This window comes from Charadrius vociferus, unplaced genomic scaffold (assembly GCF_000708025.1).
Source record: "Charadrius vociferus isolate BGI_N301 unplaced genomic scaffold, ASM70802v2 scaffold291, whole genome shotgun sequence".
NCBI lineage: Eukaryota > Metazoa > Chordata > Aves > Charadriiformes > Charadriidae > Charadrius > Charadrius vociferus.
In genome coordinates this window covers 256,358-274,349 of record NW_009646958.1, presented here as the reverse complement: position 1 = coordinate 274,349, position 17,992 = coordinate 256,358, and the positions used below count along the sequence as shown (strand labels likewise).

Genomic DNA, 17,992 nt, shown 5'->3' with positions numbered 1-17,992 from the left:
GTGGTGTAGAAGCTGGTTTCATTTTGGCTCAGAACTTCTCCTTTTTAGTGACCTCTCATTTTCCTGGCACATAAGTAAAATTTGTCTGTTTATAGGTTGACCTTTTGTTCAAGGAGTTATACATTTCTAACACAAAGAGGTGAGCACTGTTAGCGTGTTATGGAGATGGATTTACAATGTTATCATTGCATATTTAGTGAACATGGAAACATATTTCTTACCGAATCCTGTTTCTGTATTGACAAACTAATCTCTGTTCAAATGTGTAAGTAATTTGAAGATAAGCTATCATTTTAGCTCCTTCTCCACAATTTCTGGACTTTGAAGAATGGAGTTAGAGGTGTACCATGAAAGGAGATTTGACTTTAAATGTTGCTTGTTACTACCTTCTCAAATATCTGAGAAATGGAATACATGATACTGAGACAGTGTAGTTAAAAATTAAATATGGTACCAGCACAGTTGCTGTCACATGTGCTAGTGAAAGGAAAGCTGGTCATGGGTTAGTTTCTGATCCTCAGATACTTCTTGCTCAATCTTAGCACCAAAGTCTGAGCTATTTATGAGATTCCTTCTTGGGGATCTAATGAGCAGAGGTAACTTGCACTGCTTCTGACTACGTTTGGCACGGCTTGCAGCTTTCTAGAGAAAAAGAATCTGAAAGGCTGGCTGCTTCTGTGCAACAATGATGCTTCAGCACAGCCTAAAGCTGTGTTTTCTGCTGGTTTTTAACAGTTCGTGAGAGATACGGTTGCCTTAGCTGTATAGGAATTGCTTTCAGACTTCATTTTTTTTTTAATTGTAGGCTAACATAGACCTTCTGTAGTGAGGAGCGGTTTCTTTAAAACTGGTAGGGAGATAAAGATAGGCTCTGTTTTAAGATACTCCTGACTTTTGCATCCTCTTCTAAATTTAGTGATTAAAGTATAGTTCCCTGACTTGGAGGTTTGCCTTCTTGCATTGACTGTTAAGTTCAGTTTACATACAGTTGAAGTCCTAGGAAGGAATTTACGTTTGGGAACTATTATTTGGGTCAAATTGGGAATAGTGAATCAAACCTTTGTTTATTTTATAAAGTCTTGAACAAGAGAATTAAACCTTTCCATACACAGTTGCAAAGTTTCCAAGACACTTGTATTTTCCTTTTATTAGGGAAAAATCTCTTAAAACACGTTTCAGATATAAAATGCACAGTGTGCAGTCTAAGACTCAGAACTTATTTTGGAGACCTAGAGTTAACTTACCACATTCTTCAAGCCAATTAATTTAGTAAAATAGCAGAAAATTGAGTGAGGGGATGGGAGCATGTGGTGAGGGCCATAGTGAGAGGGAATCAGAGCTTCCTCTTCTGGCAGCAAAGCTCCTGTTGACTCTCTGGCTGTTGTTAAAGTGTAACTCTTAGTATCCTGGGTTTATTGCAGAAGTTACTTTCTTAGTGTGCTGAAAGTTCATTTCCCTCTGAAATGGAAGCAAAGGAGAGGTGGAACAGATAGAAATACTGGGGTTATCATAACTTTTTCATATATTATTTTGAAAAGCATCACTTATTTCCACTTGGATATGTTCTTGAAGATTTCTTAATGGCACTGAATCATTCTTTGAAAAGACTGAAGGCCCAAATATAATGGAAGGTCCAACAGGAAGCATTCATTAAGTGGTCTTCTAAAGAAGGCAGCTGTAAATATGAATTAATTAATATTGACAACACAGTCAGGTGGGTGGAGGGATGAGATTTGCTAGAACTCAGCGTATTAAAAAGCTTGTTAAATTTCATGGTAGAAAGTAAACTTTAATGCTTTACCGTTCTATGGAAAACAGAGTAAAGCAATTTGCTGTCAGCTCTGTTTTCTTTATTACAGTACCGTTGTGCTTGTGGGTTTGGTGTAAGATGGACTTAAGCTGGGTTTTCAACTCTGGTTTCCATTTGTATTTGCCATAAAAGTCTGCATATATATTTAGTGGGTGTAGTCTGTTCTATTTAAGGGAAAGTAGTTGTTTTGAGGCTATTATCTGCATGTGTTTGTTTTAAGAATCATAATCAGAGGAGGAATGCAACTTCCTTTTCCATTTGGTTGGATGTTACTAGCTTTTTTTTGGTAGAAATGTGTTGTTGCATAGTTTTCCTTGCTGTACATATCTCCTGGGGAAAAATCACCTTGTCCTTTATAGAGTCTTATCATGTGGATTGCTTAGACTTCCCCGGACATCATAGAGCATGCAGAGTTGCAAAACCACCCTGAACACTGCGACTTCTGTGTTAATGAGTGGATATTTTGCTGCGTGTTCATGAAGACCGCTGTGAGTTCAACTCTGAAGCCGTCATTTCCCCTTCTGCAGTGTGTAATTTGAGTCTTCGATGTCATTTGGCACATTAAAAGATTGGTCTGTGCAGTGGTGGTTCTGCCATGGATTAGAGTGGTTTACATAGAAACTCTTGATAGCTTTTTCAGATTTTGGCAATTCTTGTGAAGGAATTAAGTAAGATTTTTAGTTGTGTTCCTGAGGTAGATGATAGGAGCATGTGTGTGGTTTGGGGTTTTCTTTTTACAGCAAATAAAAGGAGAATTTGGCTTTTTTCTGAGTACTTTTAAAGCGGTCACTGTTGTAAGAGTTTTGACTAGCGGACTCCAGTTTATGCCTCTTGCATTCCAAGGTAAGAGGATGGGTTGGATGACTTCCTGACTCCCAGAATAGGCTATCACAGCTCCGACTCCTGCTGGCCTTGGTCTCCTATTTTTGACTCACCCTCTTTTTATATTGCTAGTGTTCTGCATTGGAAAGGTTTAGTTATAGTTTTTCATTTTTATCTATCTCCTCATGGACTTACAAGGGAAAATGGGTTTGATTATGTAAATGATTATTTCTCTTTAGCTGAACTAGTCTCTTGTCCCCTCACATCTTCTGAAGTTATTTAGTAGAGGAGTAGATTGCTCTCTGTAAAGGCAAACCAGGGATATACTTCAGTTGAATTTGAGCTATGTATAGAGTGCCTGGCTAGAATTATCCCTGAATGATGCTTTCCATGCAAAGCAATGGCTAGGTAATAAGGGAGCTTAATTCTTATCTGTAACCCTTTTTCTGTAGGATAAATCTACAGTAGCTTAAAGATATCTAACTGCTAAATACCAAAATATTTAACATTTCAAATTTTTGCACCTTTCTGATTTTAGACAGGAATATCACTTCATATAGTTAACTCGTCAAAGTGTATAGAAGAATGTGGCTGCAGTGATTAGAGTTCAAAGTTAAATGTTACAAAAAAAAATAATTCACCACTCAAAATGTTAAGCGACTTGGAATGTTCTTTAAAAAGTTGTGATGTTAAAGGCTCTTATGAGAAAACCATTCAGTACATGAAAACTTTCCTAAAAACTGATAATATTAGATCAGCTTTTAAGAATTTGCTGTATGCTTTGACTAAATACCAGACACATGAGATCATAAGAGCCTTTAGTTTTAAACTGTATTCATTGCTTATATGAGTAATCACTAAGAAAAGTTTTTCAGGAAGCCGGGTTATGGGATTTCTTAACTCTCTAATGCCAAAATATTTCTTAAAAAATAATGTGATAAATTTAGCTATATTATGGTTTGGTTTCTTTAACTAGTAAATGGTAATTAACTGGTGGCCTAAGTTAGAGAACTTTCCAAAAAGAAGTTCTTGCAGAATCAATTTGCAAGTCCACTATTCCGCAGCATGGCGGAGTTCATTCCAACTCATTTCTGAATGCATTAAATGGGAAACTGGATGGTGTTCTTCAGAGAGCCACAGCTGAGCCACTGTCAGTGGGAGAGGGAAAGGTTTCTGATTTAACAAAGCAGACCATTTGCTGTGCTGATGTTACTGGACCTTTGGTCTGGTGGTGTTTGATAACTGTAAGGAGCTGACTGGCATTTTATACATATACTAATATGCTCTGTATGCAAAATGGGCTCTAAAAAAAATATATCTGTGAGATAACTTGTTGGATAGTAGCTACAGAAAGATACTGATTACTCTGGTCAATGCTTGCTTTGAAAAATCTGAGTGGGGATGCTGTTTGCATTATAACATGCATAGCATGGTCTCTGGAAGGCTAAACTCAGCCTCAGTCATCTATGAGCACTGCTGGACACAAATACTCTCTCGTTTGAAACCCGTTGACTTTTCTGAAGCTACAGCAGAATCAGCCTGTGGGCTTTCACCCTGCACAGGAAGAGCTCCTTTAGCTTATTCCTCTAGGTCAGAAATAACGGTTGTCTGAAGAATTATGGACATTCTCCCAGTTTATAACAAGTGTCTCGGATTCTCTGAACGCTAGGCAGCTGGCAGTAGAAATCTTCTTATAAGAGTGGTTTGAGAACCTATTTTGAAAACTGATCCTGGTGGTGTTCTGCAGTGCAGCTGCAACCTTTAAGGTAGTTTGAAAAAACTCAATAACAAAAAAAAAAAAGGGCAGAGTTTCAATATACAAACAATGTGACTGTCATGAAAACAGTACTCCTTTAGGATATACACAGTAATTGGGTGGTTTTATGTGTAAACAGTTTAGTTCTATGTTGTGTACAGTATTCACATGTCCATCGTTCTCCGGATGTGTGTGTGTGGAGGAAGAAGGGGGCATTTTTGTGAAATCATTCTACAAATGTTCTATATTAGGGGAGGCGGATTTCCTAATGGAGGCCTTAATTGCTTGGAGCTTTAAGAGGAAATATCTGTGGCAGGAATTGCTGGTGATAGTCTACACCGAGCAGTGTATTTTTCCAAACAATTGAGTTTTACACAGGGTTTCTTCTCTATATTTCTTCTCCTGCATGTCAGAAGGATGACAAGTTTCTCTTAACTTAAGAACACATAGTTAAGAGTTGATAAAGTTAAGGACATTCCAAATAACGAATTCTACTGCACTTTCAGATATAATAAGTTATCTTTATAGTTCATAAGCGTGGCTCACGCAGACGATATTTTGTGTAGGGTGTGTACTAGTAACTCTCAGAGTTCATGATACAGTATTAAAGATGCACAATTAGAATTTGTGCCATACCTATTTTTTTCCCCTTTCCTAACACCTCCTAATAAAGCTACATTTTTCAGTGTTGCGTAGCAGAGTTAGCTGGCCAATGAGTAGGATGTGGGCCCTCTTCGGAAGGAAACGCAAGAACTGGTTACCCGGGACAGAGACAGAGCTGAGGTCCTCAACGACTTTTTTTGCCTCAGTCTTCACTGGCAAGGACTGCAGCCGCACTGCCCATGATGCAGAATGTAAAGGCGAGGATTGGGAAAATGAAGAACCGCCCACTGTAGGTGAAGATCAAGTGCGAGACCACCTGAGGAACCTGAAACTGCACAAGTCCATGGGACCCGATGAGATACATCTGCGGGTCCTGAGGGAACTAGCAGATGAAGTCGCTAAGCCATTAGCCATCATATTTGAGAAGTCGTGGCGGTCTAGCAAAGTTCTTGCCAACTGGAAAAGGGGAAACATAACCTCTGTTTTCAAAAAGGGAAAGAAGGAAGACCCAGGGAACTACAGACCCAGGGAACTACAGGCCAGTCAGTCTTACCTCTGTGCTTGGCAAGATCATGGAGCAGATCCTCCTGGAAACTCTGCTGAGGCTCATAGAAAACAAGGAGGTGATTGGCGACAGCCAGCATGGCTTCACCAAGGGCAAATCATGCCTGACAAATTTGGTGGCCTTCTATGAAGGGGTTACAGTGGCAGTTGACAAGGGAAGATCAACGGATGTCATCTACCTGGACTTGTGCAAAGCATTTGACACTGTCCCACACGTTATCCTGGTCTCTAAATTGAAGAGACATGGATTCGACAAATTGACCACTCGGTGGATAAAGAATTGGCTGGATGGTCGCACTCAAAGAGTTGTGGTCAACGGCTCGATGTCCAAGTAGAGAGCGTGACAAGTGGTGTTCCTCAGGCGTCAGTACTGGGACCTGTACTATTCAACATTTTTGTTGTAAACATGGACAGTGGGGTCGAGTGCACCCTCAGCAAGTTTGCCGATGATACCAAGCTGTTTGGCGAGGTAGACACACTGGAGGGGAGGGATGCCATCCAGAGGGACCTGGACAGTCTGGAGAGATGGGCCCAAGCCAACCTCATGCAGTTCAACAAGGCCAAGTGCAAGGTCCTACATCTGGGTCGGAGCAATCCCAAGCACAAATACAGGCTGGGTGGGGAATGGCTGGAGAGCAGCCCTGAGGAGAAGGACCTGGGTGTGCTGATTGACCAGCTCAGCATGAGCCAGCAATGTGCGATCGCAGCCCAGAAGGCCAACCGGATCCTGGGCTGCATCAAAAGAAGTGTGGCCAGCAGGTCAAGGGAGGGGATTCTGCCCTTCTACTCCACTCTCATGAGACCTCTCCTGGAGTACTGCATCCAGGTCTGGAGTCCCCAACATAAGGACATGGACCTGCTGGAGCGTGTCCAGAGGAGAGCCACGAGGATGATCCGAGGGCTGGAGCACCTCTCCTATGAGGACAGGCTGAGAGAGCTAGGGCTGTTCTGCTGGAGCAATATGTTAGGGAATAAGACACAGTTTGTGGCTTTTCTATGGAAGAGGCAATTTCATGGTAATTGTGCCGTCTTCTTCCTCCTGAATATCCTGTCTAAGGTCATAGTTGTTAGTGATTGAGGCTGACTTGCGCTATCTATCCATGATTACCTTTCCTGTATTCTTAGAAGTATCTAAGTGTATTATTCCCCTCCCTCAGACCCTCAAATACTGTTGCATGGGGCAAATAATTAATGTATATACATCTGTAAGGAACAGTGGAGGCTTCCTAAGCTGCCTTTTTGGTACCTGTATGCTGCCATTTCCATAGTATCTTGAGTTTGTACTGCAAGCTAACAGGAGGCTGAATAATGAATGGAAGAGCTTGAAAAGCTGTGTGTTCACATATTTCATTTAATTGAAAATTAACTAATTTTGCTTTATTGCAGGCATTTGGAAATGCCAAAACGGCACATAACAATAACTCCAGTCGTTTTGGGAAGTTTATTCAAGTCAACTATTTAGAGAATGGTATTGTCCGAGGGTAAGTACAGTATGTCATTCTTCTGGGGTTGATCTCTGTGCTTTTAGGAGTTGGTGAAGAATCTGTTGTGTATAATGCTGCCTTATTGAGGCTCTTCTTGTGAGAATAGCTTGCCAATGTGGAGTTTTCAAGACTCTCTAACTGAGCTTTCTGGAATAAGCAAGCGATGCGTAATTTTCTTACCTTCCTGTACAGCCGTATCAGTTAAAGAATTTGACATGCTGCTGCATCTTTACCTTCATGTTAAATGAAGGCTTTCTCTGTAACACGTCCTCTCCATTTTGTGATTAAAAACAACAGATCTGAATTTTTAAGAGGATTTGGAGTGAAGTGAAATAGATTTGAGGAAGCTGTTTTAAAGAAACAGTTTAAACAGCAGTTAGAGAAAGAAAACTATAAAATTATGATTTAATTTGACATTTGAAATTGCATTCTTCTATCTGAAGGACAAACATGAAATATTCTATACCTACACTTATTTTTAAGTGTATGATAGTCACAGGTGAGTCTTAGAATTCTCTTTATATTTTTCACCCTGTAGTAGATGCTATAATGTCATATTACTGTAGTCCCTCAATATTATTAATCAAAGATGATGCTTCCCTCCTCTTTAGCAGTGGGCACTTTCACTTCAAGTGAAGAATTTTGGTTAGAAATTAGTAATTTGTGTGCAAATACATGCGTAGTTACTTGTCTAACACCATGCCAAAAAGATCATTTCTTTCAGATCTTGCTTTGTAAAATGCACCTTAAAAATTTAACACTTACTGCTGCAAAATTTGCAGCAGTATGTCACACATGTTGGCAAGATGTACCTGTGCTAGTTTAGCTGCAATGTCATAACACATAGTTTTGTTACAGATTTTTGCCTGAAGCTTGCTGCGCTCTGGGGTGTCACTAGCTCTCACTGACTTTTGTGCTCCGGTGTCTTTCCTTTGGATCTTCTTCGTGTTTGCAGTTTACGAAATGACAGTAACATATATGGCTGGGAGCTCTGTACCACATCTGCTTTGAGTGTTTTTCTGAAAACAATTGGCATCTTTTCAGATGAAGTTGCACTAGCTCAGGCCACTGGTACAACTCAAATACATTTGTTTTGTCTCAGCATGAGGAGAAGCTGCTCAAACTTTGCCCTCGTTCATTGTATTCCATGTCAAGGAGTTTAGATTATTTAGGAGATTACTTTGTCAGCCTGTCGGGATTGGCTGGCTGGCTGGCTTCCATTTTAGGCTGACGTATATCCTGTCATAAACATCTAGCAAATTTCTTAGATTGAGAATCAGAGAGTTATCCAGTATATTTTTTGGGTCTTGTAGTCTTTGCATTCTTTGCCAGATAACTGTTAATCTCGGAGTAGATAAGAAATTGTTAGCACTCTGCACATCTTGTTTCTGCTTACAATTTTTCATCAGCACTTTTCTAGCTTCGTCTGCCTTTTCCCAGTTATGTCTACTAAAACCAAGCACTAAAGATAGGTGTTTCTGGGGTATTTGTCTTTGTTCCCATTACAGTATAGTGCGTGCTAATTTTTTTTTTTTAGATTTGAGATAGTGACTAAATTATTCTCTGGTACATTCTAGTGCAGATTTAATTATCTGAACTTTCTTGTCAGTTGCTGTCTGATGTTTTGTGAGGTCTTTTCTTTTGCTCTCATGCTGTTTTCATTTTTTATGGCTCTTCAGGGCTGTTGTTGAAAAATACCTGCTTGAAAAATCTCGTCTGGTTTCTCAAGAAAAGGATGAAAGGTAAGAGATTAGTACAGTTTACTAACACAAGCTTAATCAATGCAAGAGTTTAAGAACCTTTAAAGTATACAGAATAAAAGAAAAACCATTATATTTTCATGAAAGAGAAATGTATTGACTTTTTAGGAACTACCATGTCTTTTATTATTTGCTACTTGGAGTCAATGAGGAAGAGAGTAAAGAATTTCACCTCAAGCAACCCGAAGATTATTTCTACCTCAATCAGGTAACCCGTGACAGGGATTTACAAATGCATTGATAAATGTTGTCTGTCTCTTGTGTTAAAGTTGAAAGAGTATACTTGTTTTCTTGTGATGCTTGGGCTTCGTTCTTTGCCTCTAATTATGGATGTCTCTTCACAGCATAACTTGAAAATTGAAGACGGGGAAGATCTCCGACATGACTTTGAAAGATTAAAACAAGCCATGGAGATGGTTGGCTTCCTTTCAGCAACAAAAAAACAGTAAGTAGAATCCTTATAGCTTTTGTTACTGAGAGCTAGTTAATGTTTATGAATTGTGATAACCTGTATATGTGTTGGGATCACATTTAGTCTGGTAGGAAGCCAGGAGAGCTGAGTATTTTGAGGGCTTATGGACAAATTCTTGAAGTAGAATGAAGTTCCTAACCTGTTATAATGACCTTATAAGACAAAATCTTATAAAATTCAATTTTTCTTCCTTAGGATTTTTTCAATACTTTCAGCTATTCTTTATTTGGGCAACGTTACATACAAGAAGAAAGCTACAGGTCGTGATGAAGGGTTGGAAGTAGGACCTCCGGAAGTCTTGGACATTCTTTCCCAGCTTTTGAAAGTAGAGTATTTCTCTTTAGCTCTAATGTTTGATCGATCTTTTTGTCATGCTCCACCTTAGCAGTTTACGTGAATATCTAGTTGCTCAGTTTGCTATATTTAGATCTGGTTTACAGTACTTCCACAATATTTATCTTAGTGGAGGGGAAATGGATAAAATTGGTGAAATTATTTGGATTAGTAGTGGAATATAGCCCACAGCATGGAAGTAGAATTTGTTTACTCAGTAATCGTAGAGCTGAGAAAGAATAAATTCAGTAGAGATGTGTTCTTTGCCACCATAAGGAATCCTCTGAATTAATCTAAGCTGAGAATAATTTAAAGAAGTTGAAGAACTTGTAAAGCTATTGATGAATGATAAATGTAGCTGTTGTCAGAGCGCTTGGGCTTCTCTGAGGTGATTGTAATGTCCACTGTTGCTATCAGATTACTCATTGGGGAGTGCGAGGGTGACAGTAACTCTTGTTCTTGCTTGTTTTGAAGGTTAAACGAGAAATTCTAGTAGAAGTGCTAACAAAAAGAAAAACTGTGACAGCCAACGATAAACTTATTTTGCCATATAGTCTCAATGAGGTGAGTAAAAGAACACTAAGAATTATTTTAAATAACTGAAACATCCTTTTTTAGATAAAAAAAAAAAGCTAATGTGGTACTCCCTCACATTTAGTGAGAGATGTTTGGAAAGTTAGAAGTAAGTATTGAAGGAAAATTTTGTTTTTATTTGTCTCTGGTAAGATTGTAACCTTTGAGTGACACTGGTCTGAAATAAAAATGTTTTTTTAAAGTTCTGAACATTGTTTCTTCTGCAGGCAATAACAGCTCGTGATTCAATGGCAAAGTCCTTATACAGTGCTCTGTTTGATTGGATTGTTCTGCGAATCAATCACGCTCTCCTTAATAAGAAGGACATGGAGGAATCTGTTACAGTAAGTTTCTCACAAAAACAAGTCTCTGTAGACAGTTGTGTATTTAGAGCTAACAGACAATGCTATAGATGACATGTTCAGATATCTGGGATAAGTTTTGATTCTTCTAAGTCCATAGTAAATTTCTTGGTAATATTTAATGGTCTCTGTTTTCACAGTAGACATAACTGTTAAATATTTGAAATCTATTAGCACACACTACAGTGCTCTTTGCAGGGTTAGCTGTTGGGGGTTAAGGCGCTGTATGACAGATTGCTTAACTAGATTTCCACATCTTTCTTTTAGTGTTTGTCCATTGGTGTACTTGATATTTTTGGATTTGAAGACTTTGAAACCAACAGTTTTGAACAGTTCTGTATAAATTATGCTAATGAGCAGCTTCAGTATTATTTCAATCAGCACATTTTCAAATTGGAACAGGTAAGAAACTAGAGTTGCTGAAACAAACTTTTTTTATCAAGTGCCTATATATTATGCAAACTTAGCCACTATTCTACAAAACCCCACAGCATAACTCTTATAATTGCTTGAATTTATTTCCAAAAGTCTTGGTTTTTTTAATTTCTTGTTTCATTATTGCTTGAAGGTTGTAGCTTTGCTGTATTTATATTTATATACTAATGATAGCAGAGCCTTTCTTTAGAGTGTTAGCATTATGTTTCTGCTTGACTGCAAGAAACTAAAAAGATGTTCAGGCAGATCCGAGAGAGAAGTCAGATGAAACCGTAAACTTGGAGATTAAAAGTCTGTAGGTGAGGTGTTTGTTTCAGGGTTTTTTTTAATAGTGAGATTTTTGGTTTATTTTAATGGTTGGGAAATAGTTTCTCTTATTTTTGTCAGTTTGTAAATATTTAATAACCAGTCTTTTGTTGTTTCTTCCACCTGACTGCATTTAGGGAATACAACTGTATGTTGATATTGGCAGTAGTTCTGAAATCCTGATATTACTGGCATATGTTGATTTACTTGTTTGCAGATGGTATCATCTTACAGAGCGCTTTGGGTGCTGCAAGAGCTAACAGATCCTGTTTCTAGACTGAGGTTTGAGGGGTATTTTGCTCTAGAGTTGGATTTTTTTTCTGGTTTGTGCTGAAGCCTTATTCTCAGGTCACTCTGCTGAAAGAAAGAAGTCATTCTGTAGTATGTGGTATTTTGTCAACAACATGTAGATAACTTTAAACAAGCATTTTGAAGAGAAGAAAATTACCAAACATACAAACTTCATATGTAAACATCATGTTGATGTCCCTGTTTTGCAACTTACGACAGAAGTGGCTATCCAGGCTAACTAGAGTAAATAGTTACATTGTTTTCTTTTTTTCTAATGCCATTTTTCCAAATAAGCTTAATCCTTGAATGACCCATTTCCTGTATCTCTTGCAGCATGAGGGCCCTTAGGGGGGATCTCTATATCTTTTTAAAGAAAGGCTTTTTTGTCCGTGGAAAATGGCATTTCAGTTCTGTAATGTGGCATGCACACTGAGCAGTCTGTCGTTAGGCAGACTGAATGCTACCTACTTAAAAATAATCCATTTCTTGTTGTGGTCATATAGAACAGTGAGAGGTGCTCTTTGTCTGTTGTTAAACGTAAAACTTTAGTTAATTTTCTGTGTGATATCTTTTTTTACATTATTACCTTATCGTTAGGGTTTTTTCTGTGGCCATTTGCAGCATTAAGAAAAAACGATATTTTGGTCCCATATCTTAATGGGAAGCTTTTCCTGTCAAGCATTTGATGCGTTGTCATTTCAGCAGAAGAGCTTTGTGTTCTGTTGTCAGAGAGCTCCGTATTTTCTGAACCTAAGTGATATACGTTGCTTCCTTAGGGAAGTTCTGGTGTTGATGTTGTGTAGGGCCTAACTGCCTGTTTTGAAACTTCTCTTCTTTCGTCTGACAGTGCAATTTGGAAATTCTGGAACTTGATGTTAAATATATTTGTTTTTTCTCATAATGCAAGCACTATGGAAGAGGAAAATAGACTTAAATTCCTCCAATATATGTCTACCTCGGGTTTTAATGTAATGATGTAGATGTAATATCTAACTCCAACTTCATAGACTGCTGATTGCTGGGAAGGCACAGCAAAACATTCTTTTCACTGTTTTGGTTTTTAAATAGTTTTACCCCAAGCATCCGCTGTTGAGTGACTTGCCTAGGTGGACCTTTGATCTGACCCAATATGCCTGCTGTTCTGTTCGTATTTATAAATTTTCCTTATTTTTGTTTCTGCTGCCTGAACTAACAAACTCAACTTGCCATAGCTGTTCAAGGATGTCTTTTAAGCGCTTAGACCACAGGACATTAAAGGTCAGGGCACTGTACTGATGAGGGAATTTTCTTGAGCTACACAGGAGGAATATAAGAGTGAAGGGATCACTTGGCACAATATTGACTATACTGATAATGTGGCCTGCATTCACTTAATCAGCAAGAAGCCCACTGGCCTCTTCTATCTTCTGGATGAAGAAAGCAAGTAAGCAACAAACGTCTTCTGAAAAAAATGTGTGGCAGGGAGGAGGGAAGGACTGTGGAAGGGAGCAGAGAAACAGCACTTTTGAAAGGCGAGGAATGTTGTGGGAAGCAAAGGGTCATCTTACGGCTACAGTCTACGTTCTAGTTTGCTTCTAATGACTCCAATATGTTGATGATATAAATTGATGCTAAAATTGAACTTTGGCTTAAGCAGTCTTAAAAACTTTCACTTTTTCACTTTCGTGTTTTACCATGGAATTATAATTAAAGTAAAATGCATGTATGTAAGTCTTTGGAACATTAAGTAGCAAACGTGGTAAATTGTTAATATGCTGCTAATTAAACTTCACTGCTGAAGTGGGAGGAAGCGTTGACATACACTTAAAACCTCAGAATATTCTGCTCTGTGGAGCTCTGGTTTTGGTCCAGAAATTTAGCCCACCTCTAATACTCAAACCAGGTGTGTAAGTCTCAATTAAAGTGTAGATAGCTTGGTCAATAAAATATATTCCACAAGGATCAATAGATGTTCTTCAGTCTGTCACCTTGCACCTCAATAAACATACCTGTATTTGGAGAAAAATAACTGACCTTTTGTTTTGTATTCCTAGCTTTCCCCATGCCACCAACCAAACTCTGCTTGCAAAATTCAAACAGCAGCATGAGGAGAACAAGTTTTTTGTTGGAACCCCGGTGATGGAGCCTGCTTTTATTATTCGACACTTTGCTGGCAAAGTTAAATACCAGATAAAAGTAGGTGCTAGATCTGATGGCCACACAAAAAAAGTTCTTTACCTTTCTGATAGTTTTTTTTTTTTTTTTTGGGGTGTAGAAAATTTGCTGGGAACGGGCTGGGTCAGATGTGTCCTCAGATATACATTAGATTTTTTGTGTTGTTTTTGTGGTGGCCTGGACTTGAGGATAATGCTTACTATAGTGAGAATTATTTAGAGTAATGAATTATTCTGAGTAGTGATTAATATCAAAATGCAGCTTTCCTGAGAGCTTGTGGTTCAATGTTCGTGTTTTGCAGGATTTCAGAGAGAAAAATATGGATTACATGAGACCTGATATTGTTGCTTTACTACGAAGCAGTGACAGTGCTTATGTTCGGGAGCTGATAGGAATGGACCCTGTAGCTGTGTTCCGCTGGGCAGTTCTGCGGGCAGCTATTCGAGCAATGGCTGTCTTTGCAGAAGCGGGACGCCAAAGAGCTCAGAAGACTGCAGGTATGGTTTGAAATAATGGAAACGCTTGCAAATGCTCTACTATCGGTTTGTGCTTGTTGACAGAAACAGTATATGGCAAAACTGACTTGTGGAAATGGCTTAACATTCACACTCTAAAGAGATTGTCACTGTTTTATCTAAGATCATTCAGACTTCCTCTTCCAATAAGTGCACCTTTCCAGCACGCTGTGCCGAATTTAAAGTTCCATTTGTAGAAGTTGGGGAAGATATTACTAGTTCTAGTATGCATGCTCATCTTATTACTGGGTTTGATCATCTTGGACCTCCCTGAAGCTTCAAATGAGTATTCAGGATTAAATACTAATTTTGATAAGCTTTTCTGAGCAGCTGCAATTTACTTTCCAGTTGTAGGGAGTTTGAGAAACAAAGTGGCTTCGCTTTATTGCTAGGCAAAACCTCCAAGCGATAGTTTGCTTGTTACAGTTGGTGGGGGTATTTTTGTCTGTTATGCTCATATCTTTGTCAAAATTCAACCTGTTGATTATTTCATAACAGGAGTGGTACGTCAAGGACCCAGAGTTCCCCTTGGAGAACTCCAGAGATCAAATACACCAGTAGAAAAAGTTTATCGGTGAGAAACACATACTTAACCCATATCAGGGAAAAGACCCGAATTGCTGAGTTGCATTTTCATATATCAAATGTCAACTAGATCTTTCCACAAGGATAGCAAGTTTTATTTCTTCTGTCTTGTTTTGCTTGGCCCTTTTAATACTATCAAAACAATTCCCTAGTTTATTTTATGTAAGGCCCAGCACTACCAAATGTTAGGGACACAACCTCAGTTCCATTTACCCGTAACTGGCTGTTCTCTGTCTGTATATGTTGCTTGTAGCATTGTGTGTTCCTCTGCAGCCAGTCTGTGTCACTGAAGGACCTGTAGGAGCACTGATGTTTTTGCAGCCTCCTGACATGATTAGGAGGCAGGGCAAGTCCTACAGAACTGCCTCCACACATTGCTCTGTATAGGCATATTTGCCTTTCTATGGAGTATTTAGGTTTTATGCATGTTCCTTTTGCAGCTGCTCAATGCTTGATTTCTCATTTGATTGTTCTGAGGATTTCGATATAAATGCTTTTGAAGACATCATTTCTTTTTATGAAAACAAGAAGTAAGTAGAAATAGGCCTGCACTTAAAGGCCAGGGAGGCACATTCCTAGACAGACTGACCTTCTGAGCATGCTCTGTGTAAAAGTGAAGTACACACAAAGTAGTGACTTCGTGCTGCTTCGTAATTACTTCATCCTGGACAGTTTCTGTCACCTGTGGCAACTAAGAACTAAAGGTACAATTTGGGTGAAAGAATTGGTCATAGTGTCACATACCTGTTTCCATGTGAGATCTTAAAACAAAATCTTGATATTCAAAACAGTTCAGAGGTAGCAAGGGAAGCAAGCAGCTCTCTGTAATAATGTTGCTGCCTCGGTGAGCAGCTCAGAATGGTGATAGCATCTAACAGTCAGAAGTGAATACTTACGCTTCTGTTATTTTTTTGGTTTGTGCCTCTCTGGAGAGTAAAGAAGGTAAGTTCTGTGCCAAGACACAACACTTCACAAGCATGGTGCATGCTTAAAATAATGGGATCTGCCACAAATTAGGGACTATCCCAGGCTTACTTTGAAAAGCTAGACATGTGAATAAGTTTGAAATGGAAATGAAAACCAAAATTTCATCAAGTATTCCTGTAATAGCTAGTTTTTAACTTACTCTTCTGATGTAAGTCTGCTTAAGCAGCCTCATTTTAGTAGTCAGTTCTATATAAAAAAATATTTACTGCTTGATTATAAAAAGCTTATATCTTTCTGAAAAGGCTACTTAGCTTAACAAAAAGGTTCCTTGCATATTAAGTACATTTTGCTAAATTTCACTCTGTTTTCTGAATTGATGGCTCAAAAATTTACATTAAAAGATAGAATTAGAGTGTCAGTTTAGTATGAGACCCTGGTAATTAAATTTTAGGGCCCTGACAGAGTAGAAAGGGCTGACGACATCAGAATCATTCATACTTAGGAAAAAGTAGTCTGGGATTGACCTGCTACTGTTTGGAGCTCACTGGTGATGGGATCTCTTGAGTTTTTAACTCCTCTTTTTTCCCCGCCTCTCTCATGGCTGTGTATCTTTGTTTGCCATCTTTGTTTTGCTGTGAATCATTTTAGAGACATGTATGAACAAATCATCGCAAGTATAAAAGGACTTCCATGGCAGGGTGATGATCCCTGTAAGCTGCTTCGGTCACTCAGTCGACTTCAACACCGCTCCCACTTCATGTGAGTTCTGGTGCTCTAGGTATTGCTTTGAAAGTGCAACAATAACCAAGCAGTTATTCTAGTCCATAAAAAAGATACTTGTCCCTCGTTTGTCTTCTGCAAAATACTAAACAAGACAATTAAGAATAAAATAATTCCTTCTAAAAAATACAAAGGCTGTAGAGAATGCTTTGTTGCTTCATTGCATTAGCTGAAAGTTAAACCTAGTTTTCATGTAAACTTGCCTTAAAACCCAAGTAGTACAAGCTTGTTGTTGCAAAACTTTCAGCAATGAAATCTCTCACAAGTTACAGCTAGTGGTTTCCTGAAATTCAGGATGCCAATGCCCTGTGAACCCAATTCCTGGGTTAAGACTCTTCACGTGTACACAGCTATGCATGTGTAAGGAAATCAATCTGTGGTCCATTGTATAATAAATAAGTGTAAACTGGGCGGCATGGAGTTGGAACATGCCTTACATCACGGAGTTGACGTGTATAATTAGGAGGATGTGAGCTACAGCCTTGTTTCTGAGAGCTTCCCTTTCTAGTTCACTGTCTGTGTGTGGATGAGAGCTAAGCCTGAGGCTTGTGTAGGGCCCCAGGAGGTTCTGGGGATGATCTCAGATGTATCAGAGTTCGTAAGTGGAGTGCTGGGGCATGTGTTGTCCTTCTGTGAGCAGTTAAGTACTTTCACAGGGGTTCTGGTGCAAGCAGCAATAACTTCTGGATCAAGTACTTTTGATAGTGATATTACGATGAGAGTTCAATGACTGTACAGTTAGCTAAATAAAATAACTTGCACAAAAGTACTCTATGCAACAGGGCAGATTTTAATAGCTTTAACTTCAGAGAAAATGTTTCACTTTTGAAAGCTTCCAATACCTACAGAGTTTATTAAAAAAAAAAAATAAATATTCTTGTTGCGAAGCAGTTTGCATTTCTTGCATTGATCACTTTAAGAGATGTGCATGAACACACCCTGATGCTATTGTGCTAATTTTCTTCTATCCTTTATCTCGCCTCGTAAATTGCACCAACTTATGGCTTGCTGAAATAACCAAAAATCATGTGTATTTTTTTCTTAAATGATCTTTAATATTTTAACAGGAAGAGTAGAGGTATCAAACAAAAGCAGATCATTCCCAAGGTAAAGTTATTCAGTAAATTTAGATTTCTCTTGATGTCTTTTTTTTGGGTTTTTTTTTCCACTGTAAACATTCATTTTGATTGACAGAACTCACTTCAGAAAATACTGTTTCATAGTGTAGCGAAGTTGTATTGTTTATTGTCTAAAACTTCCTTTTTTACAATCTAAAGGATAGGTAACTGTTCACCATTATAAGAATTGCTGAACAGGAAACAATTGTTCGTTGGCATCTGTTTAATTAGACTAGAAATGCCATAAACACATAAAGCCATTTCTGATCAAGTCATTGAAGGCAAACAGTGATTATGTAATTCACCTTGTTTACCATACGTTCTTGGGATGGGGCAATAGAA

The 17,992-nt window shown here is 38.5% G+C and overlaps 1 protein-coding gene across 1 annotated transcript in view; it reads left to right on the top strand.

Moving 5' to 3' along the window:
* The window catches only part of MYO9B (myosin IXB), a 46,926-nt gene that overhangs the window by 3,144 nt on the left and 25,790 nt on the right, over positions 1 to 17,992 (top strand). Inside the window, 14 exon segments of the mRNA XM_009895163.1 lie at positions 6,942 to 7,036; positions 8,719 to 8,781; positions 8,908 to 9,007; positions 9,144 to 9,244; positions 9,467 to 9,596; positions 10,079 to 10,168; positions 10,405 to 10,521; positions 10,807 to 10,941; positions 12,873 to 12,994; positions 13,605 to 13,746; positions 14,027 to 14,222; positions 14,739 to 14,814; positions 16,401 to 16,511; positions 17,600 to 17,639. Coding sequence (XP_009893465.1) covers positions 6,942 to 7,036; positions 8,719 to 8,781; positions 8,908 to 9,007; positions 9,144 to 9,244; positions 9,467 to 9,596; positions 10,079 to 10,168; positions 10,405 to 10,521; positions 10,807 to 10,941; positions 12,873 to 12,994; positions 13,605 to 13,746; positions 14,027 to 14,222; positions 14,739 to 14,814; positions 16,401 to 16,511; positions 17,600 to 17,639 — 1,518 coding nt within the window.